The 20019-nt window shown below is 49.9% G+C and overlaps 1 protein-coding gene and 1 long non-coding RNA gene across 9 annotated transcripts in view; one reads left to right on the forward strand and one right to left on the reverse strand.

Moving 5' to 3' along the window:
• Positions 1-534: 534 nt before the first annotated feature.
• Positions 535-6496, reverse strand: LOC136015794 (uncharacterized). Of its 7 annotated transcripts, none has more exons than XR_010613352.1 (4): positions 6163-6496; positions 3575-4605; positions 3277-3398; positions 535-3065 (listed from the first exon to the last, which is right to left on the reverse strand). It is a non-coding gene; the product is annotated as an uncharacterized LOC136015794 (long non-coding RNA). The 7 variants fall into 7 exon arrangements; XR_010613347.1 differs by having other exon boundaries at positions 535-3200; XR_010613350.1 differs by having other exon boundaries at positions 535-2011; positions 2837-3398.
• The window catches only part of SLC1A4 (solute carrier family 1 member 4), a 37528-nt gene continuing 23416 nt past the window's right edge, over positions 5908-20019 (forward strand). For both annotated transcript variants that reach the window (XR_010613345.1, XM_065682254.1), the window contains exons 1-3: positions 5908-6455; positions 16801-16843; positions 18818-18880. Coding sequence is in view for 1 of the 2 variants with exons in the window: in XM_065682254.1 (XP_065538326.1) it covers positions 5950-6455; positions 16801-16843; positions 18818-18880 (612 nt within the window). In the remaining variant the exon portion in view is untranslated. The remainder of the gene's footprint in view (positions 6456-16800; positions 16844-18817; positions 18881-20019) is intronic.

Raw genomic sequence — 20019 nt, forward strand, 5'->3', positions numbered from 1 at the left:
CCATACTCAATGGAGCATGGGAATTTCATGTCATCTGCCTCAGGTGCACCTTTTAAAAGGGGGGGTGACCTTCCCTGTATGTCTATTGACAATGGAAAAAGCAAGAATTAGACATTAAATTTCTAGGTGGCAACAGTCAGCTTACATAGATCCCATCCTAAGTGTCTATCCCACTGACCTGCAGCAAGATCGTGGTAAAAGGTAACAGTGTGAATGGATGAGCAGCAGGAAAAAAGGCATTTTAAGCCTGTCCTCAGATAGGTCTTGATATCAACTTCACTCAACAAAGCAGGACCTTTTCTAAGGGAAATAGCTCAAATTAAGTCCTGTGCTCTGCTTGCTTGGTGCTCAAATGTAGAGGAGAAGGACCTGATTCCCTTACAGCATCAAGATCTTTTCATTCCCTTCACTGGGGCTGGAATTCCAAATACCCACCTGCCATGGTTTAACCCCAGACAGCAGCTAAGGCTCTTCCGCTCCCCTGCAGTGGCATGGGGAATGTAATTGGAAGGGTAAAAGTGAGAAAACCCATCGTTTGAGATAAAGGCCGTTTAATAGGAAAAGCAAAAGCTGCACACACAAGCAAAGCCAAACAAGGAATTCATTCCCTATTTCCCACCAGCAAGCAGGTATTCAGCCATCTCCAGGGCTGGGAGATGAGACAGGAGAAATGGTGTGTTGCATGGAGCTATTGGGCAATTGGGCATCTAAGTCAGCTCAGGTCGGGTCATTGCTGGACTTGCACTGCTTCTCAGAAGACATGCTCTCCACTGATTTTAGTGGTTCCTGCCATTGTAATTCCTATAACATGCAACTCAAATCAAGGTTCCAGCAATTTAAAGGTATTTCCATTACAATCTTCACCCCTGGTCCCTTTGCACCAGAGCACAGGGTTTAACACTGCAGTGAACTCCTCTGCTTGCCCCTGCTCCAGCTTGGACTTCCTCACAGACTGCAGCCCCTTAGGGCTGTACCTGCTCCAAATGAAGCCTTAGCTATGAACCACGGTCTCTCTAGGGGTTTACCTGCTGTGGCACAGACCCATCCACAGCCACAGTCCCTTCAGAAGTAGACCTGCTCAAAACATGGCCTTACCCATGGCCCTCCAGGGGTATACCTGCTCTGTCATGGGCTTATCCATTGCCACATGCTTTAAGATGCTCCAGCATGACCTCATGCACAGCCACTGATGCTTCAGGGTGTACCTGCTTCAGTGTGGGCTTATCCATGGCCACTGATACTTTAAGGTGTACCTTCTCCACCATGGCCTTGGGCCACAATCTCTTCAGAGGTATACCTGCTATAGCACAGACATAACCACAGCCTTTGAGATGTACCTGCTCTAGGATGTCTTATCCACTGACACTGATGCTTTCAGGGTGTCCTGGTCCCACATGGACTCATCCTCAGGTCACAGTCCCTTCGACTCGAGTTCACACTGGACTTCCAGCCTATCCAGTACAGCAGCACAGAAGCAGCAGCGAGGCCCCAGCCGTCCGCCAGCCCAGGCACATCACCATTGCTATTATCAAAATGTCACCATGCACAGCAGAGTAAGGTGATAAGCAGCACTGCACTACAGGAAGCAGTGGAAGTGAAACCAATGAGCACCGGACTCTGACAGACAGAGAGGCAAGCAAGTCCCATGGCTTTCAACTAATAGAACAGCAACAACAGCTACAAATTCAATCTATAACATTCCAATCAAACCTGTTGTGATCTTGAACCTTTCATGCCCCACATTGAGCACCAAAATGGACTACCATGGTTCAATCCCAGCCAGCAGCTAAGCCCCACACAGGTTTTCTTCCACTCCCCTGCACTAGGATGGGGAATAGAATCAGAAGGGTAAAAATGAGAGCATTCATGGGTTGAGATAAAGGCAGTTTAACAGGTAAAGCAAAAGCTGCCTACACAAGCAAAGCCGAATGAGGAATTAATTCACCCCTTTTCATCAGCAGGGAGGTGTTCAGCCATCTCCAGGACAGTAGGGCTTCAGCACGCATAATGGCTACTTGGGAAAACAAACACCATCACTCCCAATATTCCTCTTTTCCTTCTTCCCTCGGCTTTACTGCTGAGCATGATGTCATGCAGTATGGGATATCCCTTGGGTTAGTCGGAGTCAGCTGTCCTGGCTGTGTCCCCTCCCAGCTCCTTGTGCACACCCAGCCTACACATTGGTGGGGAGCAGAACAGCCCTTGATGCTGTGTAAGCATGGCTCAGCGGTACCTATAACACCTCTGCACTGTCAACAAATCCAAAAATAGCCCCATGCTAGATACTATGAGGAAAATTAACTCTATCCCACCCAAACCAGCACACCACCACCAAAAAATGGTATCAAGCAGAACCGGACTGGAAATCCCAGGACCTCTCCTTCCTGGGCCAGTGGTGAAAACTGTGTTGGCTGTCTCTTCACTGAGAACGAAAGGAATGTTAACATTTTATTTAAAAGGAACTGGATTTGGTTTGTTGTTGCCTGCTTATGACCCCTGGTTTAGAATCATAGAATCCTAGAATAGTTAGGGTTGGAAAGGACCTTAGAGATCATCCAGTTCCAACCCCCCTGCCATGGGCAGGGACACCTCACACTAAACCATCCCACACAAGGCTTCGTCCAGCCTGGCCTTGAACACTGCCAGGGATGGAGCATTCACAGCTTCCCTGGGCAACCCATTCCAGTGCCTCACCACCCTTACAGTAAAGAATTTCCTCCTTATATCCAATCTAAACTTCCCCTGTTTAAGTTTTAACCCATTACCCCTTGTCCTGTCACTACAGTCCCTGATGAAGAGTCCCTCCCCAGCATCCCTATAGGCCCTCTTCAGATACCGGAAGGCTGCTATGAGGTCCCCACGTAGCCTTCTCTTCTCCAGGCTGAACAGCCCCAACTTCCTCAGCCTGTCTTCATATGGGAGGTGCTCCAGTCCCCTGATCATCCTCGTGGCCTCCTCTGGACTTGTTCCAGCAGTTCCATGTCCTTTTTATGTTGAGGACACCAGAACTGCACGCAGTACTCCAGGTGAGGTCTCACAAGAGCAGAGCAGAGGGCACTCTATTCCTGTGCAGGGGAAAGCCAGAAACATCCTTCAAGTCACAACAGCGAAAGTCAAACCCCTAATTTGGAAGCACCGGCAGGGTGGACACTGGAAACATGCAGACTCACTCACTGGAGAGCTCCCAAGACCTACAAGCACTGAAATGAAAACATGACATAACAGATCAGTCAATGGTTACTACTGAATAAGTCAGAGGGCTTCACAGTTACTCACCGCAGCCATCCGTGAGCTCTCACAGGGTGCGGACAAACAATCAGCTTTGCCTTTGGGATGATGTCCATTCTACAACGGGAGGCCCACATGCTCTGATTTCTTCTTGGCAAAAGCCTTGTTATCTGAAGATATGTTAAGAGAAGAAGGGTAACTGTTTGGATCAGTGTTAAAATCAGAAAATCAAGAGGGGAAAAGAAGGGAGGGGAAATCTGAATTCTCATGGTGTCATTGACCAGCAAGCTCGATGCGAGCATCCCTGCACCAAGGTGCTCCTCATGAAGGGCTGGCTATCACCAACCTTAGTTCAGGTTGAAAACCATGCAGTGGGATCCATGCCTCCGGAGGTGTGTGCTCCTGCAGGTCTCCTGGCTGTGCTCACGGCACTGCTCTCATCAAAGTCATCCCGGCAATGACAAGGGGAGATCCTCCAAAAGAGAAGCAGCCTACTATTGATTCACATGGCGGCAGAGGCTCTGTTTTAACTCTTGTGCTGGTGTCATACATGTGCTGCTATGAATGAGTTTTCCTATTTAGCATGTTCCTCACGTTCGGACTTCCCTGAATCTCTCCCCTTGCTTTTCAATTTGGGTACGGAAACAGCATTTCTGCCCAGTGGTTTTAGAATCCTTTGTCAACTGTGGCATAGAATAAAGACTTCCATACTTTTGTATTTAAATTTTTCTGTTGTCCTTTCTTTTCCCCTTTTCTCTTCCCCTTTTCACAGGTAAATGGAAAGAAAAGAGGGTGAGATGGGTAGTGAACAGCAGGGAAGAACACAAGGGGAAAAAATAAAGCACGACGTTTTGAGGAACAGTCTCAAACTAGGAATGAAAAATCTGTCTTAGAAATGCTTAATGGGGAAAGAAACAACAATTTTGGAGGGTTAATTCTTCATTATTCGCAAGAAAAAGCAATCAAAACGGATTTTAAAAGAACCACATAGCTTTTTGTTGCTTTTGAGGTTGGTGGAACTGAATGTCTTAGACAGAGTTTGCACATACTCGCTTTCCTGTTTAGTTTAGTCTGTTTCCTGTTTCTGATTATCCTAATTTGGTGCAATCAATATTCATTCCCAGACTTCCACAAACCAAATGTTCCTCAGACGGAAAGTTATCGGGAGAAAATCATATAAAACCAGTAAGAAGATGCCTGGTATCTCGAGTCAGATTTTGGGGCAAGAGCAAGCTGGGGGTCAAGACTTTGCATTGAGCTCTGGGGTGGGTGGTGGGGGATGCAGTTGCTTGTCGATGGTGTAGTTACTTATTTAGACAGGGATGATTCCCAGGAGCTCTGGCCATAGTGTAGGGATCATCAGGTCTGTCCATGAGGCTGGAAAGCAGAAGAGAGTTTTATTAAATCGGGATTACGGCCCCATCATGCCCTGCCAGTCTCTTTAGCCCGGTCTACTCCAAAAGCAGATGTGCGGCTGTGTGGCTGGCTGTTTTCACGGTGTTTTCTGCTAGGCTGTGCCTTGCTGGTGCCAAGGGGAGGAACTGAAATGAAGCCCCTTCTAAAATCCAAACATCGGCAAAGCTTGGGCAATGGGCTCTGTACAACCACGGCAGGGCTGTACCGTCACAGCGCTTGTGGATTTGAAAGCGCCCGGTGCCCTTGTCAGCCCCTTGTACCATCAGAGACCTCGTCTGCTCCTCAGACAACCTGCTCCTGAGGTCAGACCAGGCTCAGCCTGGTCCCTCAAGGAAACATGCTCAGGGCCCGTGCTTCCATGCTGCCCTGCCACCCACGAGCCTGTGGGATGGATGGCTTGGACTGTGGGGACCCGGAGCATAGCCACAGCCGGTCCTAGTGCAGAGGATGGCTCCTGCCTCTCCGAGGGGTTCCTGGAGAGAGGAGGGGGACACTGAGCGGATGTGTGTGACCTGTGGAGACACTGCGGGCATGTCTGAGAGGCATGGGGACACTAAAGGGGACCCCAAGGGGACATGCGCAAACCATGGGGACACTGCAGGGGACGCTTGGGAAGAGGTGACTGGGCTGCGGTGTTGTTGATATGGGGCCAGGTGTATGAACCAAGGAGACACTGAAGGGGTGCGTATGAGCCACGGCGAGACTGGGGGGACGTGTATGATCTGTGGGGACGTGAAGGAGACATGTGTGAGCTATGGGGACACTGGGGGGGACACTGAGAAGAGATATGTGTGCTCTGGGGACACTGACAGAGCGTCTGTGAACCATGGGGACACTGAGGGGACATTTGTGAGCTGGGGGGACACTGATGGGGATGTGTGTGAGCTGTGGGGACACCGAGGGGGCATTTGTGAGCTGTGGGGACACTAAAGTGGACACTGATGGGGATGTGTGTGAACATGGGGACACCGAGGGGACCTGTGTGAGCTGTGGGGACGAAGGGGACACTGAAGGGGACGTGTGTGAGCTGTGGGGGCACTGATGGGGACCCGTATGCTCGATCCACGGTGACGCTGACGGGCACACTGAGGGCACCCCGCAGCGCACGCACGCTAGCCCGGGGGCACAGGCACGGGGTCACGTGTGACAGGGGTGACGCGCGCCCCCTGCGCGGGCGGCGCCGCAGGGCGTGGCGGGGCGTGGCGCGCTCGGCGGGGCGTGGCGCGGCGGGCAGGGGCGGGGCCTGGCGGGGCGGGGCCTGGCGGCGGGGCCGCGCCGTCAGTCGGAGCGCTGCCGCTCGGCAGCATGGAGGCGGCGCGGGACGGGAAGGCGGGCAGCGGCCCCAACGGCCATGCCGAGGGCCCGGCGGCGGAGCGCGGCCCGGGCCGCCTGCGGGGCTGCCGCGGCTTCCTGCGCCGCAACGCGCTGGTGCTGCTCACCGTGTCCGGCGTGGCGGCCGGCGTGGCGCTGGGGACCGCGGTGCGCGGAGCGCAGCTGAGCCCGGCGCAGGTGGCCTACCTGGCCTTCCCCGGGGAGCTGCTGCTGCGGATGCTGCGCATGGTGATCCTGCCGCTCGTGGTCTGCAGCCTGGTGTCGGGAGCCGCCAGCCTGGACACCCGCTCGCTCGGCCGCCTGGGAGGCATCGCCGTCGCTTATTTCCTAGGGACCACGCTGCTGGCGTCTGGCCTCGCCGTCGCGCTCGGCTTCATCATCCGTCCCGGCGCCGGAGCCGCCGGCCTTAACGCGCCCAGCCTGACGGGCGCCGTGCCCACCAGCAAGGAGACGGTGGACTCCTTCCTCGACCTCATCAGGTGAGGCCGCCCCGCTGCCCTGCCCGCGCCTCCCCCGCCGGAGGATGATGACAGAGCCGGCGGTATTGCATGCTGCAGCTGCGGAGCACCCCCCGTTCCCCCTCCTCCCCTCCCTCCTCCGCCTGGCTTTCCCGGAGGCGCCGCTTGCAGCCCAGGTACCCGGTCACGTTTAGGGCTGCGGGGTGCTGAACCTCTCTCTCCTTTAGGCTTAACTGTGGCTCGAGGATGAGCCGGGGCGTGCTCGGAGGTCTGGGTGCCGGGGCCCGTCTTTAGTCTCGCCTGGAGGGAGAGCGGCTCCTGGGTGCTCGCTGCAGGGCAGGCATGGCTCGCTTGGCACCTTCCCCTGTCCCGCTGCCTGGCCTTGCCCGTGTCCCGCAGGCGGGGCAGGGCAGGGCAGCTCTCCACATCCCTCTTTCTTTTATTCCCGCACCCATCACTTAGTCTTCATACACAAATCATGGAATGGTTTGGGTTGGAAGGGACCTTAAAGCTCATCTGGTTCCAACCCCCTGCCACGAGCAGGGACACCTTCCACTAGAGCAGGTTGCTCCAAGCCCTGTCCAACCTGGCCATCCAGGGATGGGGCATGCCAACCCGCCTCTTACAGCACCCTCTCCATTGGGCTGGGCATGGAAATGCAGCCCCTTGTTTCCATCATACCCAAACATAGTCCCGGTATGAGGACACGATGTTAGTGAGCTTCATCCCGCCTCTGCAAACTACCTGGAAGCAAGGCTTCTGCTTATAACCACGTTGCAGTCTTGGTTTATCTGTATTGCTCCTTGCAAAGCTGCAGACTTCACCATTGTTTTTTCTCAGAGCTGAGTTCTGTCCAGCTCTTTAAATAAGAGAGGAACACTTACATAAATGAGGCAAGCATCCAGCCAGCTTTTTCAGTGCCGGACTTCCACTTGCAGTCTCTTGTGCTTTGATGAATCTTGGTGCAGAGCCCCAGATGTGAACAGCTGATGTGTTTTTGTTATCCCATGTCTGGCTCTGCTGCTTGTTCACATCCAAGTACTGTTCAGCAGTCATGGAAAAGTGTATTACAGGCGCCTGAGAAAAGCGGTGGAATAAAGGAAAACCGGGTCTCTCCCGGTGAGTGTAGCTGAGGGGTTGATGGAAAGTGATAGCCATCAATAGAGAGCATGGAGGTTTGCTGAAACATTGGAAGATGAACAGCTTTGGAGGTAATGCATGTTGTTACGAAGATGCACACAGAAGAGCAAAGGGAGGTGATCTGCATACAAGCAAAGTGGCTGGACAGTTGTGCTTAGGAAATATCTTGGTAATTACAAAGCTGTAACCCAAACTGTGTTTACAAATCCATGGTAATGCCCTTTTCTTTCCCGGAGAGAAGTATATTCCCTTTGCACAGAAAGTGAGCTCTGCTTTGTCCCATTGGCAACCACATGCTTCATGTCCTCAGCTCACCTCTTGTTCCTGACAGAGCACATGGAGAAGTATAACAGGGCAGTGGGAGTAGGTGGGCTGGCGGTGGAGGTGACTTGGAGTTGAATGGAAATGGAGGGAGGTGAAGGAAGATCGCGAAAGAAGGGAATCAGCACAACGGGGATAGTTGGGCAGACGCCTGCAGCAGCGGCTGCCTCGGGCGCATCCTGGCGTGGCTGCCGTAGCTGGTGTTTCAGTGCTTTGTTGCCATGCAGCACAGAGTAGGATGTAGCTGAGAAACAAGGCAGGGATGCTCCAGTGAGCTTCAGGCTGTGCGTAACATCTGTGAAGTTGGGAGCGGAAAGCTGCATCTTGCTCTGGTCTGTAAGTGCAGGTGGAGAGTTCATCTTGAATGGGGTTATAATGGTGGTGGGATTGAGTCCTGAACTCCAAAGTAATGTTCATAACAGTGAAACCTTGGTTAAGCATGTGGGTTGCAGAGGGGTTTCCTTCCGGGAAATGAAGAGCCAGGGGCTTTCCCCCAGTGCTTGTACAGTGGACTGTGAATTCAGCTTTTCCTTGGAGCCCCAGGGAAGGGCTGTTGCAGCCGCATTATTGGGCAGTCCAGGTGTCAGAGCAGCAACAGCGAAATCCAGTCCAGAAAAGATGTGTTTGGACACAACCATCACTGAAAGCCCCAGTCTTAGCACGAATCCCCAACAGCGAGTGATGTGATTTTCTAGAAATCATATCTCCCTCTGCCTTTTAATTTATTATTACTTTTTTTAACTGTTCTTGAAAATGTGAGTGTTCTGGTTTGAGCACTGGTCGTGGTCCCTGCTGTGGTAGGAGGTACCACAGTAACCTCATCTTCACTTAAGCCTGGAGTCTATAGGGCCTGTGGGGCTGAAACCTTTTCTTACCGTGTGAGTGGGTCTTGCAGCTTCCCGCTCTTTGCTTTTCCGTTTCTCTCTTTTGGTCACGAAACCAAAAAGGCAAGAAAACTTTGGTTTCAGTTGTGTCACAAGAGTGGCTGTGTCCTTCAAGGCTTCACTGCTCGGTTTCTGATAATGGGTAAAAATGAGGGTAAATGGTTAAACTGAGTCCCTCTACAGCACTGAAAGTGGATGTAAAACGTGGACCAAGGAAGAAAGAGCAGAGGCAATCACAGCTGTGAGTCATGGCTCCTTCTGAGATGACACAGGGTGTCCTTTCCCAGGATACAGATCTCTTCTGCTTTTGGGAAGTGTGTTAGTTAATGACCAAAGGCATTGGTTTCCGTTGTCACAGCAATGTCTGGAGGCCAGCTTAATCCTTGGTTGCGGTTTTCCAGTTTTCCATTTCCATGTCTAAAGCTTCCACATAAACACACACATCCACATGCAGACATGACCTCTGGAAAAGACATTTGTCTTGGGCTTTGATAGCAAATGAATGACTACTCACTGGTGACCTGAAAAGCTGTCTCTGTTTTGTTTTGTCCATTGACCATAACCTCTGGGTCTAATTTGTCTGATGGAACACCTTCCTAGCTTCCCTTCTGGCACGTGCAGGAGGCAAGCCTTGAGTGTGTCTGGCCACTAAACCCTGGGACATGGGGTGGGGACACTAGAGCTGTCCTGGAGGTGCCTTTATGCTCCATGGCAGGAGTGGTGATGGCCCATCTCATCTCATCTCATCTTGGGTTTGTCATGTGTGCAGATCTTGGAGCTCCCTAAAAGATGAGCATGGCCCAAGGCAAGGAGAGGCTGCAGCTTAGTGATAATGGGAGGGATCCAGCAATTCAGAGGTGCTTCCACAAGGCCGGTGGCTTAAAAAAGCCAAGATCAATAACAGCAAAAGAAGTGGGGTGTGCTCTGAAGCCAAGGGGGGACCTTGGATTTCCTTGACTCTGTCCCGCATCAGTGAAGAAGGCCAGGCTCTGGAGCACTCCTGCTCCACAGGGTCTTAACTGAAGATGGGCCTCATGAGCATCTCCAGAGTATCTGGCATGAAGAGCAGCTTGGTTGTACCAAATAGGCAAGTGCCGAGCACCAGCAGAAGATGAGGAGAATGGAGGGAAACTGGTTTTGTCCCTTACTCATGTGTTGGTGGAGAAGGCAAAGCAATGGAGAAAAAAGTGTGCTCACCAGCTTGGCTATGAAGTGGGTAGCAGGAGGAGGAAGATGCTAGTTGTGGTACTGTGGGTTTTGGGGCTCAGCATCCACTTCGGTAGGTAACAGTTTGGCTCTGATCATGTCAGATGTCTAACCAGAGAGAAGCAGGTGAAGGGAGGTGATGACAAGGAGGTGCCTCCAGCCATCAGCTAACACAGCCTATATAGTTCATTGGAAAGCAGTTGAAAACCAGCAGGGTCAAGTGTTGTGCAAGAATCTATTGATTTGTTACTACTTTTGACGGGCAATTGTCAAGACTGCATGTTTTGATGAGGTCAGAGTTTTGGTTTAGCTCTGATTTTGTATTTGCTGATACAACAAAATCAAACAGTTTCACAGAAACCTATTGATCCTGCCAAAGTTTCCAACAGTGGGTGATCCTGGCGATTCATTCCGGTGAGGTCAGTGTTTTCCTGTAATTTTGTACAAAAGACTCAAGTAGAAAATCTCAGTCATCAAAAAGGAACAAAATATTTTATAATATGTTTTTTTTTAGTGGCTTTCTTTGCCCGATGTTGGGATGAAAACATGTTTTGAAATTATGGGACTGGCTTTGGGAAGGGAATCCTGTTTCTAATCCAGCCCTAGTTGTAATAGTCTAGGGAGGGAAGGAGGTGGTAGCATCATCTGCTTTTTATAGGAAGGGTACACAGAGGTTCAGGTGTCTGCCCTGAGCAGGGTCAGGGTTCCTCAGCCTGCCAGGCAAGCCTGCAAAAGCAGTTTACACTTTATTGCTCCTCACTGCCCATTCTGTCTCTCTGCCAGCGTTCACCAGTGGTGCTGCCAAAGGGAGTACTCGCAGCACCATTAGCGAGCCTGTGCGTTGGCTCCTTGCGCCTTCGGAGCAGGAGGGGAGGCAGGATGAGCTTGAGTGCAGGGAGAAGCATCGGTCGTGTTCCGCGGGCTGGGCTGCAGAGCGGATGGCCAGGGTGGACCATGGTGTCCAGAGCACTCAGGCACCAGTCGCTCCGGTAGCACTTGTTTCTCATAGCCTTGGTCTTCCTGGTGAGTCACTCAAAAGCAGCAACCATGAAGGCTCTGGAATCCCAATGGGGAAAGAGAGCAAAGCTTGAGGAGAGGAGGGGGAGATGCCACCTTTGTAGTGATAAATAGAGCAAGAAGTGGCTGGGGAACAGCTGCAGTTACACCACAGCACATCCCTGAGATAGGCTCACCACTGGGTTTGCAGCTGGATCTTGACTCTGGGTACCCTCAGAAAAAAGGGAAGTAGTAAATGTTACTGTCCACTTTGTGTCATTTTCTGCGCCTGGATCCTCTCTTGAAGTGTAGGAGTTCCTGACTGGGTTTTCTAGGAAGAACTCGGCTTTCTCATTCATGTGCCGGCACTGTCTGATGGGTTTTTTTTAATGAGCCTCTGAACATTCCTGCTCTTTCCTTTTGTTCTTTATATTCCTTGCCTTTCACTACTGACTCCCCCTAGTTATGGTTTATTTTACAAGCAATGAAGGTACAGACTGCACCATTAAGGCAAAAAAGTATTGAATGATCTGCTCTAAGTAAATATATTTTCAAGTTTCTCTGTGTTAAAGCAGACGCACGCACTCATAAAGAAGTATCTGTGCGGGGCGTGCATCGTGCCCTCACGTACGTGTGAAACAGCAGATGAGAAGGACTGGTGTGTGATACGGGATGAAAACCTTGCTACAGGAAAGCCCTAAAGGTACTGGAGCAATCCAGGCTGGGCTCTGGCAGGTTGCCACTGATGGCAGTGAAGCTGCTGTCAGTGGGCTCCTACCACTGAAAACACCTCATTGAGACAGAAGCAGGAGATAAGGCAACAGAGGGTTTTTTCTAGGCTTCCTCACAAACGTGTGTTTTCCAGCAGCAAGGGGTTTGGCCTCAGAAATGGAACGTTTTTGTAAGAAGCAATGCAAGAGGAATGCGTAGTATTTTAGGGTTTTGTTCTGCTTGCCTGGATTTCCCTTCGTGCTTTTGCTGCCAGAGCAAAGTTGTTTGCAGAGCTCTAGCAGAAGAATCGCTTAGAAACAGTTCTTAATGATAATCCCCGACACACACAATGAAGGAGTTCCTATGCCATCCTTATCCCACTGGTGGGAAGCTACCAGGGTAAAGAAGAGATGAATTTGACCATAATAGCAAAATTGAGAAGGAGGGGACCTAAAGCCCCTTTTTGCTTCCATTAGATCTTGAGGTTTCCTTAGGCATCTGGAATTCACAAGCAGTGGATGTTACAGCAAAAATACAGTGCGACTTCCCTGCTAAACTAGGGGAGTGATGGTCCCTTTTTGACTGGTAGGAAAAGGTTTTCACTGGAGAAGATGGAAAAGCTGCATTTATCCAGCTGTGCATGGGGAGACGGTGTGACGAGCACAACGTTCAAGCAGAAAGCATTCAGACCCTGAAACTCCTGTGACTTTCTGGTTCCTGTTTTAAGAGGATGTGAGATGGGTGCTTTCTCGAGCTGTGTTGCGCAGGTACATGAAGGTTTCCTGGCTCAGCCCAGCTGCCACTTGAGCCCTGGGACACAGATGTCACCCTTGACAGCTCTCTGATGGGTTTGATTTTGGTGGTGGGGGGCTCTCTGTATAAATCGCAGCAGGCAGAGACTTTCCTGCCTGGTGCTTGGTAGGGGGGTACAGTGTCTCCGTACCACCTACTTTGCCTTTCCACCACAAAGGCGGTTGGGTCCATAGGTGGTTGATCCCTCCCTCTCCATGAGGGCGATCCTGGCAGCAGTGCATCACTGGGGTGCATGCAACCCATCTGTCCCTCTGCTGCAGCGTCATGGGTCGCTGGCTCGTCTCATCCTTTCCACGTACAGCAAGTTTTGTCTGCGTTACAGGGCCAAGGCTGCCTGATCCCAGACTCCTGTGCCGGGCTCCTTATCACCCAGACTCAAGGTTCCTCCAGTGGTGTGCTCTTGAGATAGCCCACATCTGCTTCAAAAAGGTGATTGTGTTCTGCAGCCCATGGCAGGGCAGCAGCAGGGATGGGGCTGTTAGAAACAGCAGCAACAGTCAGCAGTCCAGTGATACAACCATGATGATTTTCTTGAGCTCCGTGTTCACATCTGGTACAGGCTTTCAAAGCACAAAACCCTTTCTCAACATTTGCAAAACCAGCTGGCAGACACCCACATTTAATTTGCATGCCCAATTACCCAGCTCATCAGCTTTCCTGTGTGCCGGTTCACCCGGCCAGGAGGGATGTTCACACTTAGAATCATAGAATCATAGAATAGTTAGGGTTGGAAAGGACCTCAAGATCATCTAGTTCCAACCCCCTTGCCATGGGCAGGGACACCTCACACTAAACCATCCCACACAAGGCTTCATCCAACCTGGCCTTGAACACCACCAGGGATGGAGCACTCACAACCTCCCTGGGCAACCCATTCCAGTGCCTCACCACCCTAACAGGAAATAATTTCCTCTTTATATCCAATCTAAACTTCCCCTGTTTAAGTTTTAACCCATTACCCCTTGTCCTGTCACTACAGTCCCTGACAAAGAGACCCTCCCCAGCACCCCTATAGGCTTCCTTCAGATACTGGAAGGCTGCTGTTAGGTCCCCACGCAGCCTTCTCTTCTCCAGGCTGAACAGCCCCAACTTCCTCAGCCTGTCTTCATATGGGAGGTGCTCCAGTCCCCTGATCATCCTCGTGGCCTCCTCTGGACTTGTTCCAACAGTTCCATGTCCTTTTTATGTTGAGGACACCAGAACTGCACGCAGTACTCCAGGTGAGGTCTCACAAGAGCAGAGTAGAGGGGCAGGATCACCTCTTTCGACCTGCTGGTCACGCTCCTCTTGATGCAGCCCAGGATACGGTTGGCTTTCTGGGCTGCGAGCGCACACTGAAGCCGGCTCATGTTCATTTTCTCATCGACCAGCACCCCCGAGTCCTTCTCTGCAGGGCCGCTCTGAATCTCTCCTTTGCCCATCCTGTAGCTGTGCACTTCCGCACGCTTGGGCTACTTGGGCTTGGGGACACAGGGGATGGCGAATGCCAGCTCACAGGGACGGAGCTGGGTCTGGGTTTCTGCGGTGGGTGAACTTTGCCTTGCTGCGCGTGATGAGCAGTGCCTGCAGGCACGAGCACATGATGAGCCCAGGCAGGTCACCAGCCCGCTTTTGCCTCTCCCTGCAGCACGCAGCATCCTGACCCATTGTTCTTTGTAGGCGCCTCTGGGGTGTTGTTGCATGAATCTAACTTAAGGTGAAATCCTGTGGTCTGACCCACCTGTAATTAAAGCTTAATTTAATTTGCATGCTGACTGATCTCTGGTGAGCAATGAGTGTAGCCTGTGCAGAACTCGTGCCTCTGAGATAAGCCATTTATTTGTTGGTTGCTTTTTATGAGCTGACGCGTTTTGTTCTCTAACTCCAGGATTTGAAACGGAGAGGAACAAATCATTACTTTGTGTATCGTTGGGACTTTGCAGTCAGGGGTACCTAGAAGTTGGGTTGAACAAAACACAGCTCCCTCTGAGCTGCTGAACTAAGATCCATGTATTTTACTTGCTGGATTGTCAGAAAGTCTCTTTGCTGTCCTCAGAGTTGAATCCTGCAACCGGTGCTCCGGGGATAAAGAGTAGTGAGTGCTATACGCTTGTCTTTGAATAGCTTTAGTGCTGTTCACACTTGAAGCAAGAACCTGCCCCTTGTCTTGCCGTAGCAGGGCTGTTGGTATCACTCAAGTATGTGCATTAAGTATATGCTTGGAGTTAAGATTGCGTTTAATTACTGAGGCCCATGCCTGACAGACTGTGTAAATTATGGAGGGTTTGGTTTCTTGGCCACATTCAAACGTTGCAGAACCATATTATTTAGGCTTTAGGATTGCTTCCTTTGGCTTTGTTTTGTCAGGACGGAAAAGCTGATTTAAAGAAAAAAATAAAGTGATTTGATGTCTGGTTGTGTTTCAGTCTTTTTTCATCTCTTTGCTTCTTCAAAACCCAGTCAATTCTTTCCTCTTATAAAGCAATCATCCTGCTGTGAAAAGTAGAGGGGAAAAAATATCCTCATTATCCCAACGGCATGTTTTCTGTCTTTTGGTTAGAACTGTGCGCTGAGCTGGGCCCATTTCTGTACGTGATATTTTACTCCTGATAAAAGTAAGTTTGCTTTTACTTTACACGAGGTTTTTATTTACCAGATGGCTCCAGCTGTGCAAGAATTGATGCACGTTAGCTGCTCCGTTGCTCTTATGTTACCAGTTCTTAGTGTCTTCGCAGCGTTAGAGCTCACTCTCTCACTTTCAGGCAGACAGCTATTTTCCCAAATTTTAATGGGGAAAAGTTGCTGTTTCTTTCATGCTCAGTGCAACGTAGGCCCCAGAAACCAAGTTATTCTTACAGCAATTTGGCTTTGGCAACTGCCTCCCAATACACTTGTAATGCAACAGATTGAGGCTGTGGTAGTTCACAGCAGCCACTTGCTTGATGGAGGTCCATGTACTTTCCCTTGCTGTCAAGGCTGTGGGAAAACCCTCACTGTATGGCAGGATAATGGAGCTATGCCATGAAAAAGACCCAAGTCCTTCTCTGTGCCATATCTTAATCTCCCTCTTGCTTTCAAAGACTGGGCTCTGCTGCTCTGTTCCTTGCTGCAGTCTGGATTTGCACTTTCCATGTCATTCATGGGCTGATCACAACTGAAAGCCTGGTTTAATATTGGGTTTGTCAGAGTAACTATGGCGAAAACCAGGGGGAGGTTGGCAGGGCACAGCCTGCAGGTAGCTGCAGCCCCTTCAGAGCAGCACAAGGAGCAAAGGATGGGAAGAAGCTACCCCGCAGTTTACTGCTCTGGGTAATGTCTTTTGTTTCCACGAGTTCTCATGCCTCCTTGATGCATTTGGTGGGAGTATATTCAGTCCATACCCTTAACCTTCCTGCCCTCGCCAGCAGGGTCCTGCTGTGACCCCAGAGATCAGCTTTTATTCCTATTTGCTTTTTGACACAACAAGAAAAGGCTGCCATTTGGGCTAGGGATGCACAAGCTCTTTGGCCCCCGTAAGGGAAGAAAGGAAGTATAGTATTAAACCAACTGTAACGTACAGCAAGAAACAGCTTTTTTCTTACATGGTGCAGTTAAGCAGTTTTCCTGCCCTTGTTGCTTCGCAGATGCACGTAACACTGGAGGCCCAGTGGAAGTGTACATCACTTTGCATGCTGTCTCCTCCACACAAACCTGGTGCTCCATTTGCATTTCTGTATGAAGACATCACCAAATCCAGATGTTGCAGCTTTCCATATGAGCTGCCCTGCTTTCATCTGCTCTGTTTAAGCACTTGCAGAAAACTGTGGCCCATGACATTTTTCTGCTCTATGTCAGTGTTCGGGGAAGCTGACCTTGTTGTATTGAGGTGTTGAGCTGTTCTAAGTGGGTTTTGCCAAGTGGATTGTCCTTCATGCTGATGCAGTGAGCAAAGCGTAATCACATGAGTAATGTTAAAAGTCTGCCTGACCCTGGAGCTGTTGCTGCAGCTGGTGTGACTAACCCAGCTTCTGTAACCACTGGCTGATGTATAACTGGCATCGTGTCTGATTGCCTCTGGTGTCTCTACCCACATAGTTAGGTGTGGAGACAGGCAGGGACCTTTTTGTGTGAGCGAAAGAAGATGGCATTCACACCTCTGGAGATGTAGCAAGACATCTGCCCTGTGCTGCCACAGTATCTTACATAGTGTGTATCTCACTGATGCCAATACGCTTGCCTTTGCAGAAGGAACTCGGTTTCTGAGGCTAAAATCCTGTGGTGTGTTTGTTGTAGAAGTTCCACAAGAAATATTTCATTCTCTTGTTTGTATTTTACAGAAACCTGTTCCCTGCAAATCTTGTTGCTGCAGCTTTCCAAACGGTAAGATATGTGCGGGCTTCGGACGTGAGCTACAGCGCACAGACAGACAAAGGGACTCCTCTTCTGTAGAAAAGGACTAGAATCATAGAATAGTTAGGGTTGGAAAGGACCTTAAGATCATCAAGTTCCAACCCCCCTGCCGTGGGCAGGGACACCTCACACTAAACCATCTCACCCAAGGCTCTGTCCAACCTGGCCTTGAACACCGCCAGGGATGGAGCACTCACAACCCCCCTGGGCAACCCATTCCAGTGCCTCAGCACCCTAACAGGAAAGAATTTCCTCCTTATATCCAATCTAAACTTCCCCTGTTTAAGTTTGAACCCGTTACCCCTTGTCCTGTCACTACAGACCCTGACAAAGAGTCCCTCCCCAGCATCCCTATAGGCCCCCTTCAGATACTGGAAGGCTGCTATGAGGTCCCCACGCAGCCTTCTCTTCTCCAGGCTGAACAGCCCCAACTTCCTCAGCCTGTCTTCATACGGGAGGTGCTCCAGTCCCCTGATCATCCTCGTGGCCTCCTCTGGACTTGTTCCAGCAGTTCCATGTCCTTTTTATGTTGAGGACACCAGAACTGCACACAATACTCCAGGTGAGGTCTCACGAGAGCAGAGAGGCATGGTGCAGAAGATACCAAAAGTTAATTTACTCACAGTAGGCTGGATTTTTGAAAGCACCTGATGCAATCAGACACCACTTCCATGGCAAATAGTCTGATTTTGAAAAATACTCCTCAAACAAAAGCATATTCATAGCCTGTTTTTGTACCTCCGCCAAAAGTGTTCTTTAAACCTTTGTACTACGAGTGCTGTGTTGGGCAGCAATGGCAACTCTGCTTTGTGCCAGGCTGCTGGGACAGCCTTCCCCCACTTTGCAGGGAAACCCTTGGGTACATAGTTTGGAGCTGAGCTCAGAACAAGCTAAAGACTTTTAGGCTCCCATGCGTGTAAGCATTACCTGTTGCCTGCTGCTTTTATTTGCTATTTTCCATTGTATCCCTTGCTGGATTAATTGCTCAGCCTGGCTTCTCTTCTGGCAGAGGACAAAGTGTGGTAGGGTGGCACTGACACCAGAACATAGTGTGGTTTAAACTGGTGGATAGGAGCTGTGGGGCTCCAAGAAGATTTTGATTTAGTTTTTATTGCTTATTTTAGATGTTGGGATAAACGCTGTTGAAAATATTGCTATGGGGCAGAGTGATTCTTTATGGTACAGGAGCGGAATAGTAGTTTTTGCCTTCATGGTATTCTGTGGGTTTGCTTTTGTATCAAAACCAAGGTCAAACTTTCAAAATCAAGTTCCATTTTTAGTGTCTGTGTAATACTGTACAAGTCAATGTGCCATAAATAAAAATAGGAGCAGTACAAAAATACAAGTAAGAAAAGGATATTTGTGATACCTCGAGCGTCAGGGTTCTGTATGTTCAGGGTTCTGAAGTTCTCCTTTCCTCTGTGCTGCTGTTGTCACAGGTTGTCACATAAGCTTTTCTTTCCCCTACTTTAGATCTAAAGAAAGCAAACCCAAAGAAGTGCCCTGCTTTTGCGAGGTGTCTCGCTTATCTATCCAAGTAAACTGTTGCCCTAGATTTTAGGTATTTTACTGACAATTTGAATGCCTGCCTTGCCATTTCCAACAGCAAAACAGCCAAAGTGCCACTTGCCTTCTGCAGGAGCCAGTGTGACAGCGTGGTGTGTGAGCAACAGCAGAGTGGAGGGAAGGGCAGTTCCTTGGCTGCTGCCCAAACCTGGTTGCTCGGGTGGTCAATGAGCACTTTCTGTATCACCACATGGGGAAGGAGCCGCATATGCTGTGACTCCCTTTTCTTGCGCAGGGCAGGCTCCTTACCTCTCTCAGGATGGTCTCCAGAACAGGTCTTCCTAACAGTAGTCTCCTCCTTGTGCAGTCCTAGATGATATGGTCCCAGTGATGGTCTGATCAGCAAACCCTGGCTTTGTTTGTTTTTCTCACCTGCAGTATGCGACAGACTACAGGATGCTGTCCAGAAACACTACCTCTGGAAATGTCACGTGGGAAAAGGTAAGGTCACTTCTTAAGTTCCCATACAAACCCTTGTCAACTGTAATAACCCTTTCCAGCAGTCACTGGAAAGAAACAAGTACTTTTCTTTGCGTGGAACTGAGACACACACAAAACAAATGAGTTACCCACAGCCACACAATAAAGCTGCGGCGGACAGGAGACTTGGGCTTAGCTGATTCTACCCTTGAAACCTTATTTTTAGGCATCCTTTCTTAGACCTGATCTCACTTGATCTAAATTTTGGTTAGTCACTCTGCCTATTATTTCCAAATAACTTTCTGTAGACCTGGAATTAAACAGCAACCAGGCTGGCTGAGTATGCCCCCCAGACCTTACTCTGCAATAACAGTTTGGGAAGAATAAGCTTTTTCCACTACCCAAGGCTATTTTAAGGGTTAGTTGAGAATTTTTTCTTGTTGCCACTCTGCTGAAATTGTGTTTGAAGCAGTAACAAGTGGTCTGATACAGACAGAACATTACAAATAGGCATTCACCCCATCTGACATGGGTGCACAGCAGTGACTGCAGAAGGCCATGCGATCCTTAAAGAGCACTCTCTTCTCACGCCGTTGCATCCTTGCACAATACGTTCCCGTACAGCCTCATGCTGCTAAAAACCAAGTTCAGTGTGAAAGGCTGTAACAGTGTGCACTTAGAGTTTGCAGGGTGTAGTTACTCTTCAGTCACTCACCTTTCATTTCCCCCTGCTTAAGACTGTTATTTACCTTCAGTGTCAAGTTGATAAGGGCTCTGTGGCAGCAAGGCATGGATCAGGGCCAACCATGCCCACTGGACACAGACTTGGTTGTTGAGTACTTTTTTAATGCGTGTTCGCAGCCATCACCCTTCTTGAAGACACCAGAATGCATCTTTTGGCCATTTAAAATGGGAGGGGGTTTCTCAGTTTTCTTCTTTCCTTTTCCCACTTATCAGGCTCCTGTTGGATGCAATAGCAGAAAAAATACTCCAGGTTTGTCACCAGCACCTGTTTTTGCCAGCGGTAATGATGTAAAGGTTATTTCTGCTATGATTTTTCCAAAACGTTTCTTCAGTTGGTGAAGCAAAACCAGAGCTGAGCTGCTTTAATTCTGCAAGACGCCCGACTGTCCCTAGGGAAGAAAGGACCGAATAAAAAG

This window comes from Lathamus discolor, chromosome 5 (assembly GCF_037157495.1).
Source record: "Lathamus discolor isolate bLatDis1 chromosome 5, bLatDis1.hap1, whole genome shotgun sequence".
In the NCBI taxonomy this organism is placed as follows: Eukaryota; Metazoa; Chordata; class Aves; order Psittaciformes; family Psittacidae; genus Lathamus; species Lathamus discolor.